This window comes from Phaethon aethereus, assembly GCF_964289735.1.
Source record: "Phaethon aethereus genome assembly, chromosome: 2".
Taxonomy (NCBI): Eukaryota; Metazoa; Chordata; class Aves; order Phaethontiformes; family Phaethontidae; genus Phaethon; species Phaethon aethereus.
In genome coordinates, this window is record NC_138582.1 from 140,010,573 (window position 1) to 140,032,091 (window position 21,519).

Consider the following 21,519-nt stretch of genomic DNA (forward strand, 5'->3'; position numbering starts at 1 on the left):
GAAAACGGATGGATTAAAATGTGTGCTGATTACTATACAGCTGGGACTTTTTAACAAAACGGCTGCATACTTGTGGTATGCCAAAGAGCTAAGCTATGTTCTCAGAAGCACTTAAACTGTGAATCGAAGAGGACTCTTGCAGGGATGAGGACCCAGCTTCAGTCCCTTGGCACGCTGGGCTGTGTTCCTTGTGTGGGTGATGCTTCTGGGAAGCATGGGAAAGTTCTGGGAGTCTCGTTGGTTTGATATGGTCAAGAGAAATACAATGCACTCTGCTGCTTTTTGTCTCCTTGTTTCTTCCCACACACTTGTTCTGTTCAAATACAATAAAAGGAAAATACACCATATTGCATAAAAAAACTCACAGACATTTGAATTGCATTCTCTTTTTATTTGAAGGAATTAATTTACTTCAAATGCTAGGCAAATCAGGTGAACCAGAACATACAATTAACACATCTTCTCAAGCCGAACTGAGCTCAACTCTAAATATGGTCATTGCTACCACCTCATCAGTAGTGTGTGCTGTGTGTGCGTTGAGATCTAACATCAAAATTTGTTTTGACTTGGAATGTGAGAATAAGTTTTTTCTGTCATCTCCATCAACATTTTTCAAAACTTCACTGAAATTCTGAAGTCGCACATGAAAGTCTTAAGCAAAATTTTTGACAGTAAAAATGTCAAGTACCTGTTATTTTGGCTATTCCCATTCCATCTGGCTGTCTAGTATTGATGTGATTACAATATTTTTTTACTGCATGTGCTCTTCATTTTGCCCATCTCCCTGGGGAAAAAAAAAAATAATTCCTGTAAATCAGACTCCTCAGACAATATTCTACCATGCCCTTTCTGAGCAATGTTGTTCTTCACCATTTCATTGAACATAAAAGGCTGTAGAAAATGTAAAGATTTGCCTTCTGTCCTTTGGCACAAAACTAAATAATAGCATACACTTTCTTTTCAGCAATACCGATAACTTTCATAGTCCCATCTAAAGACTTCTAGACTGTGTTAGTATTAGTTACACTGGGCATTACCAAGGACAGCCCTCTAGCAGTAACTCATTCTACTTAATTGCCATCTCTATGGAAATTTTAGTCAGAACAAGAAAATTAATAGGGGTTTGGCTAGAAAATCAAACTAGTCTCAATAATTAAAACAAAAATAAAAACTGTTGTATCAAGTCTGTACTGACGTGGCAATTTTTGGTTTAGAAATAGTGAAATGTGCTTTGCTCCAAAGAGTTCACAAAATTTGACAAATTAAAGCAACCACTTTCTTAGCCTCTTTTTTTCCTTAAAAAAAACCCAAACAAACAAACAAAAAAAAACCCCACAACCAACAACAACCTGAGATGATCCTTTCAGGTGATACCAAAAGTCATGCAAGTGATGACTATGGAGCGAATTGGTTAGGTTACCTCTTGTAGTTTTCCAGATCTCTTCTTTAGGGTTCCTAGATGTGGCTCATTTGATAATTAACATTTTTGATACCTCTTTCTCTTTTACTATAATGGTTAGTACACCACTGTTTGAAAAAAATACTGCTATTAATCAACAGCATATGACACTATCATCATCAGTCTAAGTAAGCAAGCTACATTTTTTTTTTACTTGTCGTTCTGATATTTACTAATTTATCTTAACAGTGGTAAATAGGATCAATGTGGTTTTGTATTCATGCTGAGGTGAGTTATGTTTAGTGTTTCACTCTAAAGCTATGTGTAGTATTTTTTAATAGTTGATTCTGGAGATGTTTGTACAGATAAGAGAGAGCTTCTGAACATGTTTCTGTATACTTATATTCCACTATTAAACGCTCAGAACAGCAGATGATATCCATATGGAAAGCATGACAAATATAAGAAATGCTATATTCAGACAGAAAAAATAAATTGCTCTTAGTGGTCTTGCAAAAGCACCACTACAGTTGGCAAGAATACTTTTTTTGTTGACAGACTCTGCTCAGAAGATTAAGCCTAAATGCTCATCAAGACTCCACTGCACTCTTGCCTTAGAAGTGTTCCCCTTGGAAAAGCTGAGGGATATTTGTCAGACAGTACTGGCAGCACAGATTTCTCTGCTATATTAAACCTAATATAAAAATACTATTTTTTAAATACTCAATGTGGATACTTCTTTGAGTTGCCATTCCAGCATCTTCTCAAAGCACTCAGTTCCCCACAAGATGATGTTTTGAAGTAAATGCTAGAAGTATTTGGTCTTCTGTAGCTCTGAGCAGGGAAGTGCTTGTATTTTCAGAAGAAAACTCTGATAAGGGCTTTCTGAGTGAGCTTGCAAAATTTCATAGGCTGCACAACCCTGTAAGCTACATTTACCTTATGACTGCCTCATGTGCTATAGAAGACCTGTTGCGAAAAAGAAGCAAATGAATAGGTTTCTTAGAAGTAATAATAAATTATCTCTAATAGTCTTGTCTTACTGTTCTGTTGCAGCAAAGTGGCACAGAAAGACTATTGAACAGCCTAAGCTAGTTAATGCAGACACTACTTCTGTATCACCAGGTGCCTTCTGGAGAATCAAAAGCCACTAGAAGCAACCATTAGTTGGAAAATTGTGAAATCGCATCCCTTTTCTAAGGCTGTTAAAGGAATTTTACAAATACTGGCTCAGTCTCTTGTGACCCGAGATCAAGTCCCTTCCTCAGCTCTGAAGCAATTGCTGCACTCTACAGTTGCTCTTTTCTAGTAAGGAGGAAAGCTAAAACAATTACAGAAGCACTAGGTCAATCATCCTTTGCTACTGTACCATATACTGGAAATTAGGCCAGCATTCCTTCTTTGTAGCTGCTCGTCAATCCAGACTAAAATTATGTGAATAACTGACTTTTCTTGGGGCAGTTCCAAAAACCTGAAAAGTGAATTTGTTTCAGATCAGCTAAAATATTTTTTACGATTCAGCCACCAAAAATGTCTTTATACTTGAAAACTCATTTAGGGTAATTTGAAATATTTCTATCTACTGTTTTTGAACATTTTAAATAAATGTTAAGGAAATTTCTAAAAGAAACCTAGTATTTTTTAAATGTCAAAACAAAAATATTTTGATTTGTTCAGACTTGGGTGGTAGGTTTTTTGTTTGGCTGTTTTTTTTATGTGGGAGGAAATCAGGAATACTTGAAAAACAAATCAGTGATACATTTTGGTATACCTGAAACTGGACTTCTCAACTGGGTAAAAAAACCTTCATCTAATAAATTTAACTGAGAACCAGTATAGCAAAATATTTCTGGTGAAACTAGAAAAACTTGATGTGAAAAGCACCAGAATGTCTGATACATGGAGTATCCAATCTACCACAAGTTCAATCATCCAGCCGAAGTTTTCCATCAATTTACTTATTACTGTATATGCAACAGCACATAGGAAATGTACAATGTTGTGAGGGCTGATTTAAAAACAACAACAAAAAATATTATATGTGCTTAGCAGCTGTGGAATGGTTTTAAAGCCGTGATGGTAACTATGAGAATTTCACAGATGAGTTACTATTAGAGAAGAAGGAGGATCATATTTAGAGCCCATGGACTGAGTAGCTTTAATCCTCCCCAGTTCTCCACCGTATGCAATATACAGTGATACAGAGAATGAATTGAACTAATAAAACTAGACTAAAGCAGTAATAGAAGGAGTGACATGTATGAGCCAAGATCTCAACTGTGTTTTGAGTTCATGCCGAGGAACTTCCCCACACCCAGCAGATGAGACAATTCAGGCCTAGAGATACCAAATCGTCCTGGTTAAACTGTTAAGACAGATGAGATAGTGAGACATTATCTAAGTATGATGCTAAACATTGAGAAATCTATCCAATTTTTGTCAGTGACTGGTAAAATTCAGGGCCAAGTAAATGGCCTGCAGGCAATTCACAATGACTTGTAACAGGTTCTGACCAAGGAGGTGCCCACGGTAAGAAACCAAGCACTCCTCTTTTCATGTTTTATTACAGAAGTAAAAGACTAGAGATAAGAAAAATAGATGTGGAAAAACTAGCCAGCACCACAAAAATAAAGCTTGGGGAAATTTATAACACTTATTAACAAAAGATTTTTAAACATTTGGGAAGTTCTCTATTTTCTGTGAACTTCAAAATGCCTTTTTTATATAAAAAGAAGAAAAATAAAAGGAAGCTACATTGATTTCTCAGCTTGTCATATCTTTTTTTTCATATTTTTCTTATTTCCTCTGCATAAGGAAATGAGACTGTATGTGCACAATCCCAACAAAGGAATGGTGCAAGGACAATGCCTTGGCAAACCTGTAAGTCTTTGGGTTCTATATGTTCGTACAAGACAGGAGGAGGAAGGGGAGGATTTCTAGTTCCATTTTTAAACTCAGGATGATCTTCTAGGATCCTGATATAGCCCTTTTATGTAATAATTTTATGCCTTTTTAAAAAATGCAATTTCAATTATCTGATTTCTTTGGATAAGCACAGTTTCAGTTAAGTCTTCCAGCGGAGTCAGAAATCATAGTTCAGAAAGGAAATCTAGGCAAGTTCCCTATGAAAGAGACTATATGCGTAGAATGGTTACTCCAACAGGCCAACAGATTCTCTCATGATCCTCTTTAGACTGAGAGAGATGTGTTTTTAACCAGCTAATGCAAAGGGCTTTAAGTATAGGCAAATCTTTCTATATTCATGTCAGTGAAAATGAGCACAAACACATGGCGATCTCAAGTGCCTAGGAGATATCAGGTAGATGAATAAAAAACATTTGATTTGTGTATGTGTAAAACGTTTGTGTCATGGAAGTTTCTTTAAAGAGAACACTGAGCTGGTGCTTAGTTAGCAATATCTGGCTTGAGAATAATTATTCTTTGGATGATGGTCTTTTTTGACTTACTCAAATGCAGACTTTTGGCAGAGAGTGGATTCATCTTGTTTTTGATCAAGGTAAGAGAAAGTGCTTTGATCAGAATAAATGACATAAGTGACAAGTATGAAATTTGAATGACTGTTACTAACATTTTGCTACTGATTGTGGAAAAAAAAAGGAGAGAAAAGTCCTTTTAATTATGGTTTTGATAAGCAGACCTTAGAGTTGGAAAATTGTTTTTACAGAATCTAACAAAATAAATAAACCTTGTGGTATGTATCATAAGGTTGCTGACTGATATCTTTGAGAGAACAAAGTATTTTTATGTCTGAAATTATAGGTTCTGTGGAAAATGTTTTCTTGAGCCTAAACAACAGATTGGTGTGTCTCCTTTTTCTTCTTTTTTTTTTTTAATTTCAAAAATTATGTCTGAAATAGAAATGCTCTTAAATTGTTTGCCAGTTTTGAACCGCCATATTTTCCACACATTTGCTTCCCTGTTTTCTAAGGTTGGTCTTTCTTCTTTTCCCTCTTTTATTCTATAAAGATACATAGAGTACAAATCAGGAAATCTTAATTGTAGATATATTTATTCTAGTTCTTTATGGGAAACTTTCAGCTCCATTTAATAATAAAAAGGTGATAATACATTCCTGTATGAATAAATGTGGGAAGATGTTAAATGGGAGGTGGGATGCTTTTGCAACCATCATTTAACTGACAGTAATTGTTTTTGAGGTGACATCTATTTTAGAGAAATAATTTCAAATTTCACTGTCTTTAATTTTTCAAGCTCTCAGCTTCAAGGCTTAGTTTACGTTCTTTCTGCTTTTGCTGGTCTGGATTCAATATTTAACTCTGGAATATGGATATGTATTTTATGAAGATCCATATTTTTATTGTGTGATTAAGCCAAAATGCTTAGATATTTTGTCATTTTACCATTATAATTTGTTGACGGCTTTTTGAACTAATTTGACTTTACTTATATAACCATGGCATCCTTGTTGTCAATAGTTTGAGCTGAGTTGCATGGCTCATTGCTTAAGCCTTTGAGCATTGTCCAAGAATGTCCTAACAAACTGACCAGTATCTGTCAAGTACATCATTTTTCCTATCCTAAAGGCAGAATTGTGAATGGGATATTTAGTTTTGGGATAATTTTAGGTTTGTCTTTGTGTATAGGTGCTTCTTCTGCTGGAGCGTGTCCAAAGAAGGGCAACGAAGCTGGTGAGGGGTCTGGACAACAAGTCTTATGAGGAGCGGTTGAGGGAACTGGTGGTGTTCAATCTGGAGAAGAGGAGGCTAAGGGGACACCTTCTCGCTCTCTACATCTACCTGAAAGGGGGTTGTGGTGAGGTGGGTGTTGGTCTCTTCTCCCAAGTAACTAGCAATAGAATGAGACAAAATGGCCTCAAGTTGCACCAGAGGGAGGTTTAGACTAGATATTAGGAAAAATTTATTTACTGAGAGAGTGGTCAAGCATTGGAACAGGCTGCCCAGGGAGGTGGTGGAGTCACCGTCACTGGAAGTGTTCAAAAAAAGCGTACATGTGGCACTTCAGGATATGGTTTAGTGGGCATGGTGGTGTTGGGTTGATGGTTGGACTTGATGGTCTTAGAGGTCTTTTCCAACCTTAATGATTCTGTGATTCTTTGTGTATATTGCTGCTCCTTTCTATGTGTCATCCAAGGAACTTGTACCAAAGATGGCATCTTTATGATGATGATATGAATCTTCCTGGGAGACAAGGATAATTTTCATCCTGTATCTTTCAGTTTTTGAAATTAATATTTTGACACCCTATGAAGAGAACTTGACAGTAAAGAATGGCATCCAGTCCAGAGAATGAGGCAAGAAAATCGTTGTATGAACTTAGACTGAAAGTCCACCTTGGAAGGTTTTTCTTTGATTCATAGTCCAGTGCTAGCTCTCAAACACTTGGTACGTGTTTTTGCCATTAATTACATTTACAAAATATAATTTAGTAATCAGAGTTGATAAAACAAATCAACATTAAGACAAAGCAAGCAAGCAAGTTCCATAATTCAGGTATGTTTTGCTTTGTATCTTCCCAGGGAGGGGGAGGAATCACAATGACTCGGTGCTTAGTATATTTGAGCTTTCCTTTGTAAGATGTGAATAGAAGCCAGCTTTCTTCCTTAGGCCATCATCGAAAGCATAGTGATGATAACAGAGTCAACAGAGTTTGTAACAGGAACATCCTGAATAAAGTACCAGATTTCAGGGATTGTAACCTTAGATATAAGAAGTCTTACATTCTTATGGTTTTCCTGAGGCAAATCTACAATCTGAGGACTTTTATGTCTTTCTGAGCTTCTGTTCTTATTTGCACGGGATTCTAGCTGAATGAGAACATTTTAAAATTTTTTTTATTTTTAAATATAGCCTGGCCCTGTTCACAATGGGATTCCAACATTTCCTGTTAGAATGTGATTTACCAGGAATTTAATTAATCTCCAGTTCAAACTGTACTGCAGGCCTCTAAAATTAAAAAGAAAAATAAACATAGCAATTAACATTGAAAGAGAGCTAAACTTAGCGCGTGAAACTAAAATTACAATAAATAAAGATGAACCCAAACCAAAATTGAAAAAATGAATGCCAGTGAAGCTTATTATGTTCAAAAGCCAAATATGATTACTGTATTTTAAATCTTAGGTTAAGAAATAAAGTGGTTCATTTATGAATGGCATAGTATAATTACATAATCTGAGCCCTATCAAACATAAACTGTACCTTTTATATTGCTGTTTTTCTTAGAGATGTTTATTTCTTCTTCTTCCCTCTTTCTCAACCAAGATGTGATTTCGAAACACAAGCAAATAAATGTCAAATCCTTCTGCCTCTGTTCTGCCATTCCATTTCTGAAATTCTGCCAAACTGAAAATTTCCATTCAGACTGACTGGCATTTGTTGAACTGATTTTTTTATTTTTATTATTATTTTATTTTAATACTCTTTTTCAAAAGTAGTGGAAACTTTGTGCAACCCTTGTTGTGTCTATGCATGACATTTTAAGAGCAGCTGCTTCTGTGGATCTTTTTCACAATAGTACATTTTTTCCTGCAGATGCTCTGAAAACCCTTCACAAAAAACTTCAGTTCCTTGCAAGTCTTGGTCTATGGCGTTTCCAAACTCGTATGTAGAGCAGGTACCACCCAATTTAAGACTCTGCCAACCTAAGAAATCCGGAGACCAAATAAAAAACTACACTAAAGAGTAAATAAGATCAGTGGAAAAGTTGTTAAAATCTCAACCCCTTCCTCTTCCTTTAAAATAAAACAGGAGATTGCACAGATTTTGGCTTCAAAATCTCTGTTCTACTACTCAGTTACACTTTTATTTTTACAATAAGAATGAATAGGTAGAATAATATGCACAAGGAAATAGATGGAGCAGAGTGGCTTATGAGGAATTCCTTACATAAAAAAAAATTTTCACATTTACAGTAATTTCTCCAACCTGTGATGTGCTAGAAATAAATGTAAGACCGTGAAATGTCACTATGCTACAAGGATCCTCGCTTTTTGTGGATGGTACACAGGCTGTTTGCTCATTAAGGCAGCGGATAGTTCTCAGAAGATATATTATTTTAGTTATAGAACTAATTTTTGAAATAAATAGAAAATAACAGAAGGATTCACAGGTGACTTTCCATGGTTGTGCAGACCTAAAAAGCCTAAAACACTTCTGTGTGGACCCATAGCAAAATATTTTTCAGAGAGCCAGACGCTCCTTTTCTGAGCAGGTTCCTTTAAGCTGCAGTCACCTCATCCTGTTTACTTCTCTGTGGTGAACCTGTAGCTGTAACAGCAGCAGTAGCAGGTGGGGCTAGACTGTATTTGTTCCATTTATTTGTCCCATTTGGCCCTTGTCACATGTAACGGGGCTCCAGTTTCACCTCCTGCTTTCCAGTTCCATTTCTGTTTGCTTGAATGCAGGAGATTTTAAAATATAATTTATTCTTCAAAACAGACAAAAAATCTTTAGGGTAAAATAAAATCCAGTATGAACCAATAATTTAAAGAAAAGAATGCCTTATTAAAACAGGACACTGAAAAAATTAAATTCCTAACATTCAAAGATTACATGTTCTTCCCTTCTACCCTCTTTTTCAAATACTGAAAACTAATGAATTGCAAAGTTCCGAATGATGGTAACCTTGTGCACTTTATGTGGAAGAAGCCTCTAAAATCAGAGCTGAGTTTGGTGACCCAATATAGCTAGGTCAGAGAAGCAATGAAGTCCTTGAATATGACTGAAATCCTCCCAGCATGCAACATTTGTCCCTCTTATTGATCCTTGGTATACTTGCAAGAGCATAATTTTCCTTTTTCAAAAAACAGGGGTAATTATGCTTTTCGAACTTGCTAACGATATTTTGGGAGGTGCAAATGAAACTTTTTAAGCACATTAAATTCACTGAATGAAAAGATTGCTTCCTGCTTCTAAATGTTCTGTGCCTGCTATGTTTTATAATTTTAAGGGTTCAAATGTTATTGTATTCGCATATCCTCTGTGACATTTATTATTTCTGTGAAGACTTGCACAATTTATTTGGGGGGGGTCTCTGGCCTGTAGTTCCTGTACATCCTATTCTATCTGTATATATAATCTTAGGCTCCGTTTTTAGGTGATTTCTTCCCAATGAGGAATTTACTTGCCGCGCGGCTAGAAGAGTTGTTTAGTCCTCATTCTAAACCCTGGAAAACATCGGCTTTCCCCAGTCACTGCCTGACTGCAATTTTCCTATCTCTGAACTTCACCTTCTCTTTTGGCACCTCTGCCCGCGCGCGCCACGTAGCGCTACCAAGGACTAGCTCCTTGTCAGCACTGCCATCCTCCCCCCGGCTTCCACCCTCTCGCCAGCCATCTCCCACAGACGCGCTCCGCCTTCGGCTCTTTGCAAGGTAGTTTAACCTAACTGTGACGCTGCCCGCCCCAGGTAGCTGCTAACAGCCGACACAAGCGATAACGAAAGCCTGCAGTGCCCCGCATTTGCTACCTCCTTTCTGCTTTGTACGAGAAAAGTTCCCATGGAAAGCTCAGCAACCTCATATGTTGCGTTCTTTCAAACGCTGCCTTAAAACTTCTGGGTTTAAAACGCCTCTGACTGGCCCAGGTGGAAGCCATACCTAGTTCGTTACCTCTGCCTCTCACGGATACCGGTTTGGGGTGGGAGGGAGGACACATCTTCATTTCTGTTCGATGAACGGAACACATGCTTTCTGGGGCAGAGACCGGTGTCTTTATTCAGCACCTTCACAGGCACAACGGAGTGCTGCTGCAAGGCTGGCAATCTCAGCAACTGAAAATGACAGAAGATACCAAATGTGGCAAAACTAAGAACATAGTGTATGTGATCTGATTATCCTCACAGAAGTTAACATGGTCCTTTTCTCCTACATTAGCTACTCCATAACAAATAGATGCTCCCTACTGCCAATGGACACAAAAAATTAATTACTCACCTGAACGTAAATGGCAATGCATACCTCTTGCCCTCTTGCCAGCAAGGCAGCTTCCTATTAACTGGAAATTGGGGCAGAGTTTGTCTCTGAAACAGCATTTACAACAAATGTTCTTCAACTAATGTCATGGTTTACCTAGGTCTTTGTTGTTAGTTTCTGCTATTAAGACAGGTCTTTACTATTTAGAAAAGCATTAATAAATACTATTCACTGTCTCTTAATTTTTTCTTTCTGTAAGTATTCTAGATCTGCTTTCTGGTATCTTGTTATTTTATGTGCTTGGAGCTGGGCTTCGATTTTGTCCTCTTTCTTTGACTCTAGTATAGTTTCTCTTGGAATACCCAGATGTTGTGTTCAGACATCTGGGTTTCGGGATGGTAGGCATGCAAAAACAAACAGTTAGGTCTTAATGACTATAGCTGTTTCATGATTTCACATGTGTATATGTAGCTCCAGATGGGAAGACTAGGCTATAAACAGGAGAGAGTCACAGATAGTTAACATATTAATAGTGCAGGTATAGTAATACCAATAACATGATGTAGTATCAAGATAGACATTGCCTGCTAATAGTAATGGTTTTGATCATCGCTGTAACTGCCAAAATTCATAAATGAACATTTGTAGAGAAAGGTCATATTTTTAGCTAGCCCAGCTGATGCAGTTAGTAAAAAAGAGCAGATGAACTTAAGGCCCTTCTTTGGGTCCAAAAGCTTGTTTGTTTTTTTTGTCGTTATAGCCACTTGTTTAATAAATGGTATTGCTTTTTCCTACAGACCTCTTGCTGCTATGTTAATACCTGTGCTCAAGCTCTGAGCATGCCCAATAGTGATCTTGAGCGAGAGTCTGTAATTCTGAAAGGGCACTTTGTATCATCTTTGTGTCTTCTGGATTTCAGGCTGTCAGGAGAGCTTAAATCATGACCAAAGACATTTAATGTGTACTGAACAACTTCTAAACAACAGATTTTCCAGCAAACTTAGTAAACACAGTCTTTAAGCATGTCTCTTCCTTTTCCTTCCTTCATGTTTGTCTTAAGACTATAACTGCACCAGGAGATTTGAGGTTTTCTACAGCCCCTATGAACTATAGTGAGGCAGAAATCTCTCATAAAGTATGTGAAGGATTCTGAAGTGTTTGCATGATTCTCTCTTCGTATTCATAAGGGAGGACATGCAAATTAAAGCCATCTGTGAGATGAGGGGTTGTGCACAAATTCTTTGACTGGCCTGATATCCGAATGAATTTTAGGCTACTTCATTATCACTTAATCATGGCTGGTCATTTCATGAGTGTAATTGCAAGGAGAGCAAGCAGGGAACTTCACTGACCCTGCAACAACCTATTACAATTTACATTTACGTGTTTTTACTTGGTTTGTTCTCCCAGTGACTCATATATTGCTATATTAGGTCCTGGGCTAATATCTTTTTTATTTTATTTTGATTTGCTCAGTTGATCAGGAAATAAGCATTGTTGAGACAAGATAGTGATGATTTATACAAGTCAATCAAACTATCATTTAAATTGTTCTCTGCTCGTTGGTGGTAGAGGACTGCTTACTGCTTTGGTTGTGACAGTATGCAGAGCTGAGCATTCTTTCCTGAGCATCAATTCACAGGTCTAGATGATCCACTCCTGTTTTGTAGCAACTGTTATCGAAGTTACTATGTACATGTAGCGCAATTTTGGCCCTTCACCGATCTGGAGGGAGCTAGAGTAGGACCATCCAAGGAGCTAGGTGCAGCTAGGATCTCCACAATCAACAGTAATAGACTTTCTATTCTTTTCAACAGTACTTCTCAAGCGAAGAAAGTATCATTGTCTCACTTTATAGGCACAAAAAAAACAGTGAGATGGCAGGGGTTGCCCATGCAGGAATTACCCAGAAGACTACTAGTAAACCCAGAACAATATTGAGGTTGTTTTGCTCCAACAAATGGGCTCAATGCTCTAAGAGAGTTGCCAGGCCTTCTCCTTTCTAAAGCTTTTATAGTCAGCTCTAAGTTTGAAGACTTAGTTATGACGAAAGGTGAAAATACTATTAAACTAAATTTACTTTCCACCTTTCTGCAATAAAAGATTTGTTTGGACTTTTGGTTTCTTCCACTATTTGTGCAGTATCTTAATTTTAGTTTTTCCTGACTAGCATAATTTTCTAGTACATAAATGTTTACTGAAAATTGCCTTGCCTTGCGTTATCAGGCAAATGGACATTTAAATGCAGTTACTTATGGAGGCCTCTAGGTTTCTGCAATGCTAGTTCTAAATTACAATGAAGTACGCAATGTGTTATTAATCCACACATTAAAAACAGTCAAACTGGGATTACTTATTTTGTTTTCTTTCCTTCTTTGAAGATACTTGTTTGCATCTACTTTTAATTCCACACCTGATAGTTTAGCATATGGATATAAACATGATGTGTTTTCTTCCTACTGGTACTTTCTTTTTTCATAATTTAAGCTTCAGGCCTGGATGCTGCATTTGAAACAAAGGTTTTACTTGCCCAACAGCATGGCTTTTTGTATCTGCCTCATTCATTTATCTTTTTTTCTCTTTTTAATTTTGCTATTATATACTACTTTGTTGTATGCCAGTAGCGTCATGATAAAATAAGCACTGTTAACCTGCTGAAAGAGTCAGCATCAGGAGGTTAAAATGTGGTCAAGGGTTAATTTACCAGACAAAAATCTTATTAGGTTTTCATGTTTTTCCTGTAGTCAGTCACATACGTAGTTGTTATTTTATTGAGTCTGCTATAGACTATGTTTTAGAAGTTGCTGCTCAACTGTTTGGATTGGTGGCATCCCTTTTGTTGTATATAGGCCCATAAGTACATCACGTTTACTGGGGAAATGCCTGGAAGGAATGGTTAGGCTAAACGATTGCAGAAAAACAAGTAGGTTTTTTTTTTAACTTAATGTTGTTTTGAAATGTACTTGCCTATTACAGTTCAACTGTGACTATCTATTTTCCAAAGGATTTTCTTTGGTGTAAGCATAATTTCATGAAGGTGTCTAAAAGGTTTATTTTTTCACCATAAAGCATTTTTGAGTGTAATTCTCTGTCTTGTTACCAAGTCAGTTCACATTCTTTTTTTTTTATCTTGAATTTAGATTTTATTGTACTAGATTATGATGGTTTATTTCTTTATTTGAAAATGTGCTTAAATTCTTCTCACATTTTCCAGGAGACACCAGTGTTTATAAAATCTTCCCTGCTCTGCCTCTCTGGATTTACTTCTATTTTTTACGTCACAGCAATAATTTGTAGCTCCATAGTGTGTCAAATCAAGCAAGAAATATATATTTCATTGCCCTCTTTCAGGTAAGTGTATGAAGTATATATTGCCATTATGAAATGGAAATAATACATAATTTTAAATACATAGTGAAGCTTTATAATGTAATTGAACATGTCTGTCTCTAAAAGAAAACAAGTATCTTGCTTCTAAAGCAGTACCATTGGAAAAGCTGAATTCTTAAAGCAAGTTTTTCTAGTAAAATAAATTCAGCACTTTTTTTTAGAATATTTTCGATTTGGTAAAAACTGTTCAGTCTTTTCAACTAAAAAATAAAGGGATTTTGAGGTTACTTTTTAGCTTTCTAAAAGAATTATTTTTAAAAAGATATTTAAGAGTACTGTTTCCTGCAAATAGTAGTTCAGACCTAAAAAAATTATTAAAAAAAAGTTGCACGGATTTTGGACAAACATGCAAAATTACAAAATAATTACTGTGGAGACACCAGTTTACATGTAAAAACAGGTATGCCCAGTGACGGTACAAGACCGCATTTCTACACACAGACCTTGGAGTGGGTTGCCAGTAGATACGTGGGTGGTAGGTGGGTTTTTTTTGGTGGTGTTTTGTTTTTTCCTGTAAGCATCTACCTCTTAATAGTTAATGAAGTTTCCCTGAGTACCACTCAGTACAGTGGAGGAACAGAGGTGAGGATAAAGAGGGCTTCAAAACGGCTTTAGTCTTCCTTTCCTCCCCGGCACGTGTGAAAGGGCCGGCGAGGGGAGCAGGGAGGGCAGAGGAGCACCAGCGAGCAATACAGCACGGCTGCTGCCCGGACGCCTCCGGCGCACGGCGGCTCCCGCGGTCACAGCCCAACTGGCAGCGCGGCGAGCTGGGCTGCTGCCGGCTGCCGACCCCCTCCGGCGCCGTGAGCTGGGGCGCCGCCCCCGCGGCCGCTGGGGAGGTGCGCCGGAAGGCGGCCCGTGGGCGGCCGGCCGTGGTGTTGGGAACCGCGAGATGGGATCCGGCGGCCGTACTCAGACCTGGTGGGTCTGAGGTCCCTTGGAAAGTGGGGCTGGTTTCGTTAGCTTGTCTGGCTGACACACCGACAACTTCTAGTGCGCTGTTTAAAGATAAGACAATCCGTCGCTGATTTTGGTTTAGAAGAGTACGTGGTAAAATCTAGCGCTTTGGGAGCTGGCTGATGAGTGGCTCAGACATCTACTCAGCAGGGTGGGGTGGACAACTGGAGACAGTAGCTTCATCAGCTCTGCTGGCCCAGGGGTTAAAGTGGCCACGTGTTCCCCAGGGACAGATCTGTAGCCACAGCCTTCTCACAAGGCCATCCATCACCCCTGGGTCAGCAGCTGCTCTGGGTATGGGTATAAATTAGAAATGATGGCCTCATTATCCAGGAAATTTTAGTTATACCTGGAGCATTTGGTAGAGTTTTATTCCTCTATTATATCACAAAAGTGGCTTAGAGGACCAGCAACTCAGGGAGTTGGCCAAGAACACAATAAAATGATTATAGGTTTATACAACATTTAGAATATCATTACTCTCTTGTAATTCCAGGTGTGCTGCCATGCGTGTGTGGAAACAGAAGCAGCAAGAACACAGAAAACAAGCTGCTGGTGGTAGACATTTTCCCTGACAAGGCAGTACGGGAAGGACAGAAGTGGCAGGAACATGGTGCTTCCCTCTTCCTTGGCTGGACAGGACAAGTGGCAAGTGAGTATGAACAGCCAGATCAGAAAGGGGGGGGGGGGGGGGAGGAGGTTGTGGCAGAAAGTAATAATATGCTCCAGAATACAGTGTAGCAAAACAACTGTAATTTTCAAAACAAAGTAGTACAGAAGGAGTAATATAAATATTGTTAACACTACTGCAGGCAATTTATGCAAAAGCAGGTCTCTTTAGTTGCCTTTACGCCCTTAGCTATAAAGAAAACCCTCAGAAAGGGCTGAGGGCGAAGTTGGACTTGCTAGCTTGGGGCTCTGCTTGTTAATTGCTGAACTACATCACATCATAAAAATCTGAAACTTTGTCTCGCAGCAAGACGGCATCATGAGTACCTAAATTTGCCACCTGATTCCTGTGATACTGGAATTCAGTGCTCAAAAAGAGGACAAATATAGCTGCTATATGAAACCACACAATCTGCTTTGGTGCATTTTGGCAGTTCAGAAAGGGAAGAGATTTTGGACACAGCCCTCCAACAGCCACTCTATACAGAGGAAAGAAAGCTCACTTTCTTTGAGGAGCCCTCAGAAATCCTGAGCTTGATAGGTTCTGGCACCACTGCACCAAAAAAAACCCCCTAGATCCGGTGCTTGGATGCTGCCAAATTCTGTCCACAAAACCTAGAAATTATGTCATCCTAGCAGAAATAACAATTGCTTTCTATGATTCAGCTTAAAAAAAAAAAAAAACCCACACAAAACCAAAAAACCAAACCAAACAAAAAACAAATCCAAAAAAACAACTAACCACCCCGGCCTGCCTCCAGATCCTGACCGAGCGGTGCAAAGTCGCCGCCGCTGTGGCGTGAGCCTCTCGCCGCGCTCACCTCCTCCTCACCCCTGGGCTCCCGCGAAGTTTTGCGGGACCGCTCTGCCACCAGAAAAGGCGCGCGCGTAGGTGTGGGTGTGTTATTTTGGCTTTCGGAGTCAGGGTGGTTAAATTTTTTCTTTTTTTTTTAAATAAATTATGTGAGGGGAGGGGGTTGCCTTCCCACGCGGGGTTGGGGGGGAGGGTGTGCGCCCGCAACAGGATCCCGGGATCCGTGTGGCGGCACCGCCGCGCATCCGAGTTGCGATTCCCGGCCCCCCCGCCCCCGAGCACCCCCCTCCGGCAGAGGAGCCGAGGGGGGAGCGGAGGCTCGCCCCCCGCGTTGGCAGCGGGACCGGGGCGGGGGGCGCCGGGGCCGAGGCCGGGGCCGGGGCGGGCGCGCGGGCGGCGATCCGGCGATCCGGCGGGGGGCGCGGGGAGCCAATGGGCGGCGGGGATCCGCCGGCGCGGCTCGGGGGCCCCTGGAGGAGGAGGAGAGGAAAAACCACGGGATTGAGCTCTGTCAGTGGCGCTCGCTGCTTCCAAGGGGGAAGTGCCGGGGAATAATTAATGTTTTTATTAAATTTGGAGGGAATTTTTTGCAGCCGATCGCCGCGCGTGGCCTTCAGGTGGGTCTTCCCCGCAACTTTGTCCGCCGCCCCGCAGGATTGCGGCGTGGTGGTGGGTTGGAAAAGCGATCCCGGGGGGAAGAAGGCGGCTCGGTGCGTGTGTGGTGTGGTGGTGGTGGGGAGGGGTGCGTGTCTGCCTCTGCCTCTGTGTGTGCGTGTGTGTGTGTGTGTCTGCGGCTGGCGGGCGCTGCCGCCGCCGCCGCCGTGAGGTGCGCGGCCAGCCCCGCCGTTCGCCATTACGAGTTGAGCACACGTTTGCGAGAGTCGGGGCTGCCACTTGCGCGGATCGCCCGGAGGATACGGCGGGGAGTGTAAATAAGCCCCTGGCTCTCGCCTTGCTTTCTGCTGCTGCTTCGGAGTGCTTTTGCTCCGTGTTTTCCTGGCAGAAGCGAGTAACCCAGGTGAAGGCAGAGAAGGGAGGGTTGTTTTTATGAATGGGACTCTTTGAGGTTAATTAGCTATGCAAATTCAAGCAGCTCATTCATGATTTTTTTTCTTCCCCCCCCCTTTTTTTTTTTTAATCTAAAAGCCATCTTGTATTCCCCTCTAGGCTGATTGGAGTCCAGATCCCGAGGAAATCTCCAGATCAAATGCCCAGTAAATAAAACACTGAGCTAAGATTTGTGGAAGAGCTGCAGAATGGATGGATTTTATGACCAGCAAGTGCCTTACATGGTCACCAATGTGAGTGATCAGTTCAAAGTTGGTGTTTATAAACTTCACTCCGACTTATTTTTGTGGGGGAGTTTTGCAGACCGAGTATCTGCTTTGTTAACCGCTGTAGGGGCGACTCTTCATCTGGGAGCTTTGCCTGCAAGATGAGCCTGTCATCTTAGTTGTTTCAATAAAGCATCATGTTCTTTTAAAGACAGTTTTGGGATGATTAAAAAATCATGCATATAATTAGCTGATGAGAGAGGCAAGAGCAGCAGCTGCATTCAAAGTTTCTGCCTGTGTTTGCCTGCAACACTCAGAAGAATGAAGTTGAGGCAAACGTTGACCTTTTTTTTCCTTTTTTTTTCCCCCCCCCCGCTTTCAGGACTTTGCAAACAATGTTATAAGTAACACAGGGAACAAAGCAGTCTATTATAATCTCATATCTGGGTTCTCCTGCGTAGCTTATGCGGAGGGGATTTATGTGCTATTGTGTAGGTTTGTGTACTTCAGATGCTAAAAATACCTGGTTGGTATTGTGTTGCTGCTTGAACACGTATATGTATCTGCACAAATAGATGTCTACATAGATAGCTAGAAATGTGTTGTATTTAGACATAGGAATGTTTTGGAGGACGTTAGGTGCTCAGCAGCATCTTTTGCTAGAAACTGGAGGCTGCAAGACAATAATTTGCCTGTTTGAAAATGTGAAGAATTCATGCTGGCTTTGAGTATTCTTGATTTAAATTAAAAAAAAAAAATCCCTCAGATTTCTAAAGTAACTGATCTTTCCTGTTTATAGAATCCGCGTGGGAGAAACTGTAATGAGAGACCGACAAATGTCAGGAAAAGAAAATTCATTAACAGAGACCTGGCTCATGATTCAGAAGGTGAGGGCTTGTTTTCCCCCCACCCCCCCACCCTTTACTTCCTAAGGCAGAGAAGATTTTTGAGAGCTCTGTATTTATTTATTTTGGAGATAAATATATCTAGATCAATCTGAATAAACAAGACAAGAAAATTGCATTTACTACTGCAAAGCAAACTGGCAAAGGCAATCAACTGATAAAGTTGATATTCTTTCCTTGACTTACCCTGTTGCATTTTAGGTACTGCTGCACATGCGGCGCGCGAATGTCACGCGCTGAGGCCAAGCCTTTGCAGCACCTGACACAAGTCATGGCACCTGGCTTTTTTACCTGCAGTCCTCTTGAGATTCAGGGCTTTCCTCATTCCTCCCATCTTTTAACATCCTTTTCACTGGTGTGTGTTCCACTGGTAGTAGCAGGAGCAAGAATGCCGGTGTGGACGCTGTTGGTTTTCACTCCAGCTTTACCGTAGAGCCGGCAGTCAGGCTCCTGGCGTCTGGTAGCCCGTTTCTCTTGCTGTGTAACACTGGTAGGGTTAAAAATCCTGGGGAAGTTCGTTACGTGAGTCTGGAGTGGATGAAGTTTTGGAGGGCCAAAGACTTGTAACTTAGGCCCAACAGTAGCCACTCGTGATTGTGGCTTGTGAACTGTAGTCTAGCTATAGCTGTTAACACTTCTTTAGGTTACAAGGTCAGTATAGATGCTATGCCTACATCCCTGTAAGTATGTAAGACTTACAAGAAGGTATATAGAGGCCTGCAACTTACCTATACATAAATCTTATTGGGGTGAGGACACATTGATACACTTTTCAAAATCCCTACTTGCTGTTTGGAAGTTTATTCTAGGGTAGATTGAAAAAACCAACTTTCTGATTTTCAGCTAAATGATTTCCAAACATGAGGTATCAGTCCACAGGATAAATTAATAGCCTCTGTCATGTAAGTGTATGTAAATAGTTATCTGTCAGCATTCATAAAAGAGGAAGTCTCTCTCAAAATACCGTAAATTAAAAATAAACGATTTGTCAGTTCAAACATCCTACTTAGCCTTAGTAAACAGAATTTTTGTAACTGCGTTTCTGAGCTTTGCAAGTAAGCTGAATGCTGCTCTGCGTTACACCCGTTTATAAGCAATTGATTTCAGTGAATTGCAAAAAAAAAAAAAAGATAAGCTGCTGCAAAACTCAGACCAAGGAGAAAGTGGTTTCACTTTAAAGAAGTACAGTGAGTACAGCATAGAGGAAATACTGCTGATTCTTTTGTCATACAAAGTAAAACCTAAGGGAAAGTACAAGAGATTTCCCATTTCTGTTTGCTATTGCAGCATCTCAGGTCTTCGCTTCAGAATTTTTGTGTGATAGTTACAAGTCTACTAATAAAAATATTCAGTCTTCTCTCATACAGAGCTTCTGTTGAACAGAAGTCCAAGAGAGCTTTATCTGGGGTAGATACTGCATGAGGAGGCCTGAATTGTGTAAGGGGAAATAGTTCACCTCTATTAGAAAGACTGTAATTTTGGACATCTCTATGTATTTCTGAATGAGCCTTTTATACTATAGAACTTGATTAAGATTCTGGTTATTATTTCAAGAGTTGATAAAGTAATACAGTAAGTACTTCTCTTTTATTAACAGGTATAGAAAAGCATTAACTGCAACCCAAAAATACCTACTTTGTCTATATGTTTGACTCCCAAAATAGGATTTCCGTACATTATTCTTCAGGAAAAATGTATTGTTGAGCATATTTTCATCTTATGAAGAGATTAAAGGTGTGAGTCTTTTATCCATGTCTTCATCTTTTTTCAGAACTCTTTCAAGATCTGAGCCAATTACAGGAGACATGGCTTGCAGAAGGTAAGGGAAAAAACTGCTTATAAAAAAGGGAAAAACAACTCTGGAGGGGAAAAAAAAAAAGTCCTGAACTTGCTGTCTTAATGTTCAGCCCAATTAATTGAGCTCTAAAAGAGCCACCTCATGTGTCATGCATACATTAGAGCCTCTGATGAGTTTGTCTTTGGGGACTCTGGGGCTGCTCTACCCAGTGTCATCACAAATTACCAGGAGAAATTGCTTCCAGCTCACAATCACATCTGCTTTTGGCAAGAACTAATGCACCAAGACTTCAAGTTCTAAGCCTCTGTTCAGATTTTAATTGCAATTGATCAGGTTTATATTATTGTACCTCGAGAGACTACATACAGCCAGAACTGGGCTCGCTGTTTCCTTTAGAGCAGCACATATAATTATTTGGTGTTCTGGTGGAGTACTTTCTGATGGCAGAAATTAGTTTCTCTGGGTTCATCGGGACGGGATGCTTCAAGATTTAAGTGCAAGTGTCTTCTTTCCACCTTGTTCACAACACAGAACATTAGGTGTGTATGGAATACTTAAAAAGTACTATTTCTTGTTCTTATTTTTTTTTTTTTTCCAGAAACCTTTGAATATTTTGCATGTTATTTTTGTCTTTATATTTGTAGTTGTGAGATTATGTACTGGGTGATTAGAGAACTGATATCGGTCTGTTTTACACCTGCTTGTGCTTTTAAGTATTTCAAATAATCTTGCAGAGCACATTCTACTAAAGAGAGAAGGTTTAAGAACAGTAATGTAGAAATCTGAACTTAGAGTAGCTGTTGAGAGATTCATTTAACAATAACAAAAAATGAGCTGCTGCATTAAGAGAACTTTAATAAAATGCAGGGTAGCTTTCTGTTTGTTGAAGTGTATTTGTTCTTTTTAGCAATATTTTCTGTTTTTTTTCCCTTTGATATTTATGATACTGTTTATTTCAAGCATAAAGATTTTTATGCATTGTCTGTTCTTAGTATTTCTGGTTGAAATTTTTATGTGAACTTCTGCATCTGAAATAAACATGATTTTGATGCAAGTTAACATAATCTCTCCAAATTTATCCTGATTTAAAGGAATGTGAGTATTCACATACGTTTAATTTTTATAATGTACTGGACTGTGCACAGTTGTTTAGAGAGTAGATGTTATGCTTTTTTGGGAAAGGATGGATGTTGGGGTGAGCTGCTTGCTGCTGGTTTTCATAGAAAGAGGGAAATATTGCTGATGACTACTTGCCTACATACTGATTTTGTTTTAACAGCTTTATATATAGTTAGTGAAGTTCTTAACCTAGAAGTAACTTGTGGGGTATTGTTTATTTTGCTGACGTTTTTATTCTCCTAGCATTATTTTTAGCATGTGGTTATTCAGTATATAATCA

General features: G+C 39.5%; 1 protein-coding gene across 7 annotated transcripts in view; it reads left to right on the top strand.

The window, feature by feature from the left end:
* Positions 1 to 15,529: 15,529 nt before the first annotated feature.
* The window catches only part of ETV1 (ETS variant transcription factor 1), a gene marked incomplete at its 3' end in the record, with an annotated part of 65,757 nt that continues 59,767 nt past the window's right edge, over positions 15,530 to 21,519 (top strand). For 3 of the 7 annotated variants that reach the window (XM_082014831.1, XM_082014834.1, XM_082014833.1), the window contains exons 1-3: positions 15,530 to 17,444; positions 18,217 to 18,304; positions 20,094 to 20,141. In XM_082014831.1, the coding sequence (XP_081870957.1) occupies positions 17,400 to 17,444; positions 18,217 to 18,304; positions 20,094 to 20,141 (181 nt within the window). In that variant the 5' untranslated portion in view covers positions 15,530 to 17,399. Of the gene's footprint in view, positions 17,445 to 18,216; positions 18,305 to 19,974; positions 20,660 to 21,519 lie in introns of those variants that run through there. The other 4 variants (XM_082014835.1, XM_082014837.1, XM_082014836.1 and 1 more) reach the window with 2 other exon arrangements.